Source organism: Solanum stenotomum, chromosome 11 (genome assembly GCF_019186545.1).
Source record: "Solanum stenotomum isolate F172 chromosome 11, ASM1918654v1, whole genome shotgun sequence".
Taxonomy (NCBI): Eukaryota; Viridiplantae; Streptophyta; class Magnoliopsida; order Solanales; family Solanaceae; genus Solanum; species Solanum stenotomum.
Genome location: NC_064292.1, coordinates 2155740 through 2165039, shown reverse-complemented (window position 1 = coordinate 2165039; position 9300 = coordinate 2155740). Strand labels below are relative to the sequence as shown.

Here is a 9300-nt window from a genome sequence, read left to right as displayed (position 1 = left end):
GAGGATCGGGATGAAAAAATAAAAATTTGAAGTTTAAAATATTTTTTAAAAACTAACTTAAATTTTTTTCTTTTTGAAGCGGGTTGGGGGCTGATAGGGGGGTTGATGGGGGGCGGGGGCGAGGGTAGTGGGTGGGTGGTAAAAAAATAAAAAATTGAAATTAGAAATATCTTTTAAAAACAATTTTTAATATTTTTTTGGGAGGGGGTGGGGGTAGGGGTGAGGGTGGGGTAAAAAATTGAATTTAAAAACAAGCTTTAAAATTATTATTTTGGGGGGAGGGGGGGGTGGTTTGAGGGTAGGGACAAAATAAATTGATTTTTTCAACAAAAAAATAATTGTAATTTGAAGTTGGAAGAAAGTTTTGGAAAATGTTTTCCTTAAGTTTAGAAGGGAAGTCATTTTCCTTAAATTTGAGGAAAATGAGTTGATTTGGAAAACATTTTCCAAAACATTTAGCCCAACCAAACATGAGAAAATTGGAAAACATTTTCCGGAAAATGTTTTCCTTCATACCAAACACACCCAAAAAGTTCTACATTTTTCAAAGTAATAAATTGAAGGTATAATAGAAAAAAAAAGTTTGTCCTTTCTTGATTTGTCAAAATGGACAAGTAATTAGGGACAACTAAAAAAATAAAAGTGATAAGTAATTAGGGACAGAGGGAGTAGTAATTAGTAGTAATATATGAGATATGATATAGGATGATATGATGATGATAAAATGGTCATACTTTGCGTTTCTCTGTATGATTCTATCCAGTTGTTTATTATTACTTTTTTTTTCTTTTTAGCTTTATAAATGCAAATAAAAATATTCCAAAGTAGAGGGCAAGGATCAAAGTGACTAGCAAGTTAAAGATTAAGTAGAGGGATAGAATAAAAAGTAAATATTTTTGGGGCGTTGGGTGGGTGGCAGGGGTGGGATGGTCAAGGGTAGGGGTTGGGAGCGTTGGGTGGGTAGGAGGATACAATAATAAATAAATATATGATGTCATTTATAAAATTTGTTTTCGCTACTAGAAGTTATTTTCTTCATTTTTAACTGACTTGATTTCTTGAGTTTTTTTATTTTTTGGTTAAGTGATATGTTAGGCCCAATTAAGCACTATAATGAGCTGTTGAAAAAAGGCAGTAGTGCATAAAGCTTAAAGTAATGAATAGACATAAAGCTAAAAATTATATTCGAATCTTTGTTTTTTCGAGTCAAGAAAAGAGAATTGTTTTGCTTCAGTGATCATTCTTGTTTGCGAATTACTCTTAGCATGCAACAGGTACATAAAGAAGTTGTTAGTAATTAAAGATAGAAAAATATTTATCCGTTTCAAAATTCTTAAAAAATCATTTTGTTTTGAATTTGCAGATTTCAGAAATGGAGGTTGTCTTAGCAATTGGTGATGCTTTTCTCTCTTCAGCTTTTGATGTTCTCATTGATAGGCTTGCTCCTCAGGGTGATCTTCTCAAAATGTTTCGGACGCGTAAGAATGATGTTGAGCTCTTAAAGAAGCTGAAATTGACTTTGCTTGGTCTTCAAGCTGTGCTAAGTGATGCAGAGAATAAGCAAGCATCAAATCAATTTGTGAGAGAGTGGCTTAATGAGCTTCGAGTTGCTGTAGACTCTGCTGAAAACTTGATTGAACAAGTCAATTATGAAGCTTTGAAGCTTAAGGTGGAAGGTAAGCATCAAAATCTTGCAGAAAAAATATTGAAACGTTGTAGATTTTGCAACCTGTGCTTGAGTGATGATTCTTTTCTTAACATAAATGACAAGTTGGAAAAGACTATTGAAACATTGCAGAATTTGCAAAATAAAATTAGTGACCTTGGCTTACAGAATTATTTTGGTTTGACTAAACAAGAAACTAGAACACCTTCAACTTGTTTGGTTGATGAATCTGATATCTTTGGTAGGCACAAGGAAATAAAGGATTTGATTGACCTTTTATTGTCTGAAGATGCAAGTGGAGGAAACCTGACTGTAGTTCCTATTGTTGGAATGGGCGGTGCGGGTAAGACAACACTAGCTAAAGTGGTTTGCAATGATGAGAAGGTGAAGGACCATTTTGGTTTGAAAGCTTGGTATTGTGTTTCTGAGCCATATGATGCTTTCAGAATAACAAAAGGGTTACTTCAAGAAATGGGCTCATTTGACTCAAAGAATGACGGAAATTTTAATCAGCTACAGGTCAAACTGAAGGAAGGCCTGAAGGGAAAGAAGTTTCTTGTTGTCCTTGATGATGTGTGGAATGATGACTATAATGAGTGGGATAACCTGAGAAATGTTTTTGTACAAGGAGATGTTGGAAGTAAGATCATTGTAACTACACGTAAGGAGAGTGTTGCTAAGATGATGTGTGCTGATCGTTGCGCAATCACCGTGGGGACTCTGTCTAAAGACGACTCTTGGGCTTTATTCAAACGACATTCACTAGAAAATAGGGAACATTCAGAACTTGAAGAGGTTGGGAAAAAAATTGCAGACAAGTGCAAAGGGTTGCCTTTAGCTCTAAAGGCACTTGCTGGTGTTTTACGCGGCAAATCAGAGGTGGATGAGTGGAGAAACATTTTAAGAAGTGAAATATGGGATCAGCAAAGTTGTTGGAATGGTACATTACCAGCGTTGATGTTGAGCTACAATGATCTTCCTCCACATTTGAAGAGATGTTTTGCTTTTTGTGCAATATATCCCAAAGATTATGAATTCTGCAAAGACCAAGCTATTTACCTGTGGATTGCTAATGGTCTTGTAAAGCAGTTTTGTTTAGGTAACGAATACTTTGACGAGTTGAGATCAAGATCATTGTTCGAAAGGGTCCCAGAGTCTGAATGGGAATCGGAGAGATTCTTAATGCATGACCTTATCAATGACTTGGCCAAAATTGCATCTTCAAAACTTTGTATTAGATTGGAAGAGAACGAAGGATCTGATGATATGTTGGAACAAAGTCGGCACATGTCCTATTCCTTGGGATATGATAGTGAATTTGAGAAATTGAAACTACTCTCCAAATCAGAGCAGCTGAGGACATTGCTTCCAACCCATAACGGTTACTCATATCAGCTAAGCAAGAGGGTGTTGCATAACATACTGCCAAGACTGACATCCTTAAGGGCATTATCATTGTCAGGTTATCCGACTATTGAGTTACCAAATGACTTGTTTATCAAATTAAAGCTCCTCAGATTTTTGGACCTTTCTGAGACACATATTAAAAAGTTACCAGATTCCATTTGTGTCTTGTATAACTTGGAAACACTTCTCCTGTCATCTTGTCAATTTCTTGAGGAGCTACCGCTGCAGATGGAGAAGTTGATCAACTTGCGTCACCTCGACATAACCAACACTTGTTGCTTGAAGATGCCGCTACATCTTAGCAAGTTGAAAAGTCTCCAAATGCTAGTGGGAGCCAAGTTTCTTGTAGGTGGTAGCGGTGGTTTGAGAATGGAAGATTTGGGTGAAGTACATAACTTGTATGGATCTCTATCAGTTTTAGAGTTTCAAAATGTGGTTGATAGAAGGGAAGCTGTGAAGGCAAATATGAAGGAAAAGGAACATGTTGAGAAGTTATCTTTGAAGTGGAGTGAAGGTAGTTCTGCCAACGATTCACAAACTGAAAGATCCATACTTGATGGGCTATGGCCATACACAAACATAAAAGAAGTCGAAATCACCGGATATAGAGGGACAAGATTTTCAAATTGGCTGGCTGATCCTTCATTTCTTCAGCTAGTAGCATTATCTCTTAGAGACTGCAAGGACTGTGATTCTTTGCCAGCACTAGGACAGCTTCCTTCTTTGAGATTCCTTTACATTAGAAAGATGCATGGAATAAAAGAGGTGACGGAAGAATTCTATGGTAATTCATCCTCCAAAAAGCCTTTTAACTCTCTTGAGAAGCTTGAATTTGCAGATATGCCAGAGTGGAAGCAATGGCACGTACTAGGAAGTGGCGAGTTCCCTAAACTTAAGAAGCTTTCAATTGAAAAATGTCCAAAGTTGATGGGGAAGTTGCCTGAAAATCTTTGTTCTCTGACAAAATTAAGAATTTCAGAGACACCTCTTTTTGAGGAAGCTCAACTATTTAGATCCCAATTTGAGGGAATGAAGCAGATTGTTAAATTAGATATTAGTGATTGTAATTCTCTTACCTCCTTACCTTTTAGCATACTGCCCAGTTCCTTGAAGACATTATGGGTATCTGATTGTCAGAAATTGAAATTGGAGGAGCCAGTTGGTTATTGTAACATGCTTCTCGAGGAATTGGCACTGGATGAATGTGATTCTATAGATGAGTTTCTCCCAAGAGCACGCAAATTGTCAATTTCGAGTTGCCAGAACGTTACTAGGTTTTTGATTCCTACTGCCACTGAAAGAGTCTGGATTTTTAATTGTGAGAATCTTGAAATACTTTCGGTGGCAGTTGAGTCTGCGATGACGTCTTTGCATATTTCGCATTGTGAGAAGCTCAAGTGTCTGCCAGAAATAGAGCTCTTCAATTTACAAGTCCTGAAGATCAATAATTGCATGAAACTAGTGAACGGCCAAAAGGAGTGGTGTTTACAGAGACTCACAGAGTTAGAGATCCATCATGATGGCAGTGATGAAGAGATCCAACATTGGGAGTTGCCTTCCTCTATTACAAGACTTACGGTATGGAATCTGAAAACATTAAGCAGCCAAGTTCTCAAAAGCCTCACCTCTCTTCAATATCTAGAAATTGAGGGTAATTTACCTCAAATTCAGTCACTGCTGGAAGAAGGTGGGCTTCCCTCCTCTCTTTCTGAGCTACATTTATATCACCATGATGAGCTCCATTCACTACATCTTTGCCACCTCACTTCACTTCTAAGTCTATACATCCTTAATTGCCCTAATCTCCAATCACTCTCCAAATCAACACTGCCCTCCTCCCTCTCTGAGCTGACCATCGAGAATTGCCGTAATCTCCAATCACTCTCCGAATCAACACTGCCCTCCTCCCTCTCTAAGCTGACCATCCAGAATTGCCCTGAACTCCAATCCCTTCCAGTAAAAGGGATGCCCTCTTCCCTCTCTAGACTCTATATTTGCTACTGTCCATTGCTCAAACCACTACTAGAATTTGACAAGGGGAANCATCGAGAATTGCGATAATCTCCAATCACTTTCCGAATCAGCATTGCCCTCCTCCCTCTCTCAGCTGACCATCATAAATTGCCCTAATCTCCAATCACTCTCCGAATCAGCACTACCCTCCTCCCTCTCTGAGCTAACCATCAGCAATTGTCGTAATCTCCAATCACTCTCCGAACCAGCACTACCATCCTCCCTCTCTAAGCTGACCATCATGAATTTCCCTAATCTCCAATTACTTCCAGTAAAAGGGATGCCCTCTTCCCTCTCTACACTAAATATTCACAACTGCCCATTGCTCACACCACTACTAGAATTTGACAAGGGAAAATACTGGCAAATTATTGCTCAAATTCCCAATATATATATTGATGGAGAATACCTGTAATGATTAAAACAAATGGTGCTCTGACAAATGTAAGTTATTCCTCTCCCTCATAAGCTTTTTAGTTACTACTTTTCCTTTTGTAAATCTTGTTGAGCAGTGTGGAAAGTATATATGGCGCACATTAATTAAGCAGACTTTGAGAGAATGTTTTATTCATAATTTATAAAAATGAACGGTGTCATACATAAATTCATCCATCTTTTTATCTTTAATTTTATACTATTCTATAATGAAGTAGTAATTTTGAATCATTTTTTTTATTGTTTTAATCATATATTCATCTCTTATTAATTCTTTTAGTTTTAGTTGATGCATATAAGTTGTTCAAACTATGATGCCGGCTTACTTATCACGCTTTGTTGCAATTTATTGTCCAGATAACATGACAGTAAGTTTAGTGGAATTCTCCTTTGCTTGTCTATTAGCTTGATTTGGTTGTTGATCAATTGTTATTGTTGGAATTGTTCGATCTTCTCTTTGTTGTTCTTAAACTTCAGCAACTAAAATCATGAATGGCTAGAAACAGAGATGAATTTAAGGCTAGTATCTGCATAGACGTATCGTGATGTATTGAGACTATTTTAGAGGTTTAACAACTGAGAAGCCTTCCATTCTTGATTAATTAAGATGAATTGGCAGCTTGGCTCCCTTCAGTTCTTAAAAAATTACTCGTGAGCCATAGTTGGCGTATTGAATTTGAAGATTCTCACTTGGCCGTAAGTTTAGGCATCAAATTTGGTAGTCAAATAAATCCATAATATTTCATTTATTGTCTTGAGTAATCATTCATGTGCAGCTATATATATATATATATATATAGATGTGGTGCGCTGGTCTGTAATTGTAATACGTGGATTGGCTAAGAGTTCTAACATGTCTTTTTTAATTGCTTTCCGTAAGGGTGTCGCTATTTCCAAATTGTACAGATATCTACTTTGGCTTGCTTGAGATGAAGCATCACTTGCTGCAAGTGGAACATTCAGCTCTAATGAAACCCAAAGGTACATGAGAAAAAAGTTGCTTAATGTAACAAATAAGAGACATATGGTACATTATGGTAATAGATTATAAGTAAAGATATTACTTTTTCATTGTTAGGATTTTTACAAGGCTCAACGATTATTTAGGAAGTGAAAAGTTTCGAAGGTCTCTCTGCTCAAGTCAAGAAGCGAAAGTTGTTGAACCTTCAAGTGGTATGTATTATCATGTTGGTTTGTACACCAGGACTATGAATGTAATAGCTTGTATTGTTGACTTTGGGTCCTAGTATCGCACAACTTTAAACGTGTCACTTGGGTTTAAGGTCGCTTCTTTATATACCAGCAATCAACATATCTCTTGTGCTTTGTCGATGTGGTATTTGCCTAGGATGCTACAATGATTTTCTTTTTACTATGGATACCAAGACACAAAGCAAAAGACGACACAATTATTGGACTTTCTGTATTGAGAAATCAGAATTTCTGAACGTGAATGATTAGAGAAAACTGTAAATGCAATGTAAAATGTACAAGAAACAGGGGAGACTTTGAGGAGTGAAATTTGTTTGCATAATTTTTTTAATGTTGTTATTACTGATTAATGATGTATGTGTATTTCAGTTCATTTTTATTTTTCTTTCTCCTCCTTATATTATATATTTTCTTTAGTGGAAATCTTCTCATACATGGGCGGAGCTAGAGAGGAACATATGGGTTCGACAGAGACTGGTAACTATACAAAACAAGACAAACATTACAGAGATTGCCATCGGTCTCCGAATCAACACTGCCCTCCTCCCTCTCTCAGCTGACAATAGATGATTGCGATAATCTCCTATCACTCTCCGAATCAACACTTCCCTCCTCCCTCTCTAACAGAGAAGTTGCCATTCAACTTATACTCACATGATTAAAACAGTTTTTCCACTATTAAGGACATGGGAATTCTAATAGTAAGCTTAGATATTGTTGATAATATGGTTTTCATTGTTTGAAAGTTGTTTAACCTGTAGCTCCTAATTGTGATGCTTCATTTACACATTTTCCAAATTTTATCTTATTACAGGGATAAAGCCTGTCTAAGTCAATTAGATGTTACAGACTTGCAACTAATTGTTGTGCGTTATACAATTGCATATTTCTTGGATCAAAGGTATGGATTGGTTTCTCATTGCTTATTGATTTATGCTCTTATCACGTTGTAATTTCACATCTCAATTGCGAAAGACATCATATGTAGTTTGCTCAACCATGTTTAATCGAAACTTTTTAGTTCTTGTAAGCATCAAACATTCCATGTCAAGAATGAAACTTAGCTTAACAGTAGAACAAAGATCTGCTGTCACTATAGAAAATCTTTTTAAATGAATCTATGCAGGATAATTGTATTTGCACTATCCTTCAATGTTTGCACATATTTAATTGTGCCAAACATGATGATGATTACTAAGGTTTGTCAATTAGTTTCTAAATTGAATATATAAGGTGAGTTTTCTATTGAAGCTTATAGATTTTCTTACAAATTTTTATGTAGGCTGGGATATACTTGAAAGCATAAGAAGAAAGAATATGCATCAATCATCCATGGGAATGTATACTTAAGAGGAGACAATGGCCACCACCACATCTATTTGTTAGGAAATAAAAACATGTCTAAGGTATGAAAACTCTTGCAAGATTCTGTCTTTAGGAATCATTCATGTACATCTATATGTATTGAGACGTGTGTGTGCTGGTCTGTAATTGCAATATATATGTGGATTGGTGAAGAATTCTAAAATTCTTTATAATTGCTTTCAGTAAGGAGGTTGTGATTTCCAATTCGTACCGCTGTCTACTGTGGCTTCCTTGAGATGAAGCATGACTTGCTGCAAATGGAACATCCAGCTCTAATGTACCCAAACGCCGGATGTGGACAAGACCATGGTTGTTTACGCTTCAACTCAGTTTCCTGAGTATACACATAGTGTGATTGCTCGTTGTCTTCGTGTTCCTGAGCATAGTATCCGTGTGATAACAAGAAGGGCTGGAGGGGGCTTCAGTGGCAAGAAATATGCCCATAGTACTATTAACAGAGAAAAAATTGAAAGTTTTAGAATAGTTTTGAAACATTAGCAAGGCTCAACAATGATTTGGGAAGTGAATTTTTTTTGTAAGGTCCCTTTGCTTAAGTCGAGAAGGGAAAGTTGTTGAAAAAACAAATTACAACATATTCGAAAATATTAGCTTTAAATCTTTTTCTTCTTTGTTTTTTTTAAAAAAGAATTCTCATATTAATTATTGTTAGGTTTTGAAGTGTAATTAAGAAGGGTAGGTAAGTTGATTGGTAACCAATAAATTTTATCAATTACTTTTGGCACAACTTGTGTTGTCTTGGCCTCATGTCCTTTTCCACTGCATCACAAATAACCCAACAATCAATATATTATATATAATAGAGCACATGATCGCAAAATTGATATACTAGCTTATTTGAGCACAAATTTTAAGAAATAAAAAGAGATTTTCAAAATTTATAATTTTAAATTAAAATATATGTGTTCTTTAAATTTTATGATCTTAAATTTTCCATAAGTCATGAACAAACTAAAAGGTGCATTAACTTATTAAAATCTTATGATGCATAAATGCACTAATTAAGTTCAATAGAAAAGATCACACATGATGGGACAATTACAATAAGAGATTATTTTGATTTAAAAAGGTGAACCACATGGAATCTAATTAAATATAAAATAATCAAATGTCCTTGGGAAAGCTTTTTGTCCGTACTGATTAGTACACAATCAAATTTATTAAAAATTACTCATGTAAAAGAA

The 9300-nt window shown here is 35.8% G+C and overlaps 1 protein-coding gene and 1 long non-coding RNA gene across 2 annotated transcripts in view; both read left to right on the top strand.

Moving 5' to 3' along the window:
- LOC125844471 (putative disease resistance RPP13-like protein 1) overlaps positions 1 to 5106 on the top strand; it is a 7638-nt gene extending 2532 nt beyond the window's left edge. Inside the window, exons 2-3 of the mRNA XM_049523783.1 lie at positions 1364 to 5040; positions 5100 to 5106. Coding sequence (XP_049379740.1) covers positions 1364 to 5040; positions 5100 to 5106 — 3684 coding nt within the window. The remainder of the gene's footprint in view (positions 1 to 1363; positions 5041 to 5099) is intronic.
- Positions 5107 to 5120: 14 nt separating this feature from the next.
- Positions 5121 to 8669, top strand: LOC125844273 (uncharacterized). Its single transcript, XR_007444127.1, has 6 exons — positions 5121 to 5530; positions 6402 to 6502; positions 6600 to 6694; positions 7151 to 7434; positions 7548 to 7634; positions 8016 to 8669. It is a non-coding gene; the product is annotated as an uncharacterized LOC125844273 (long non-coding RNA).
- The last annotated feature ends 631 nt before the right edge of the window (positions 8670 to 9300 follow it).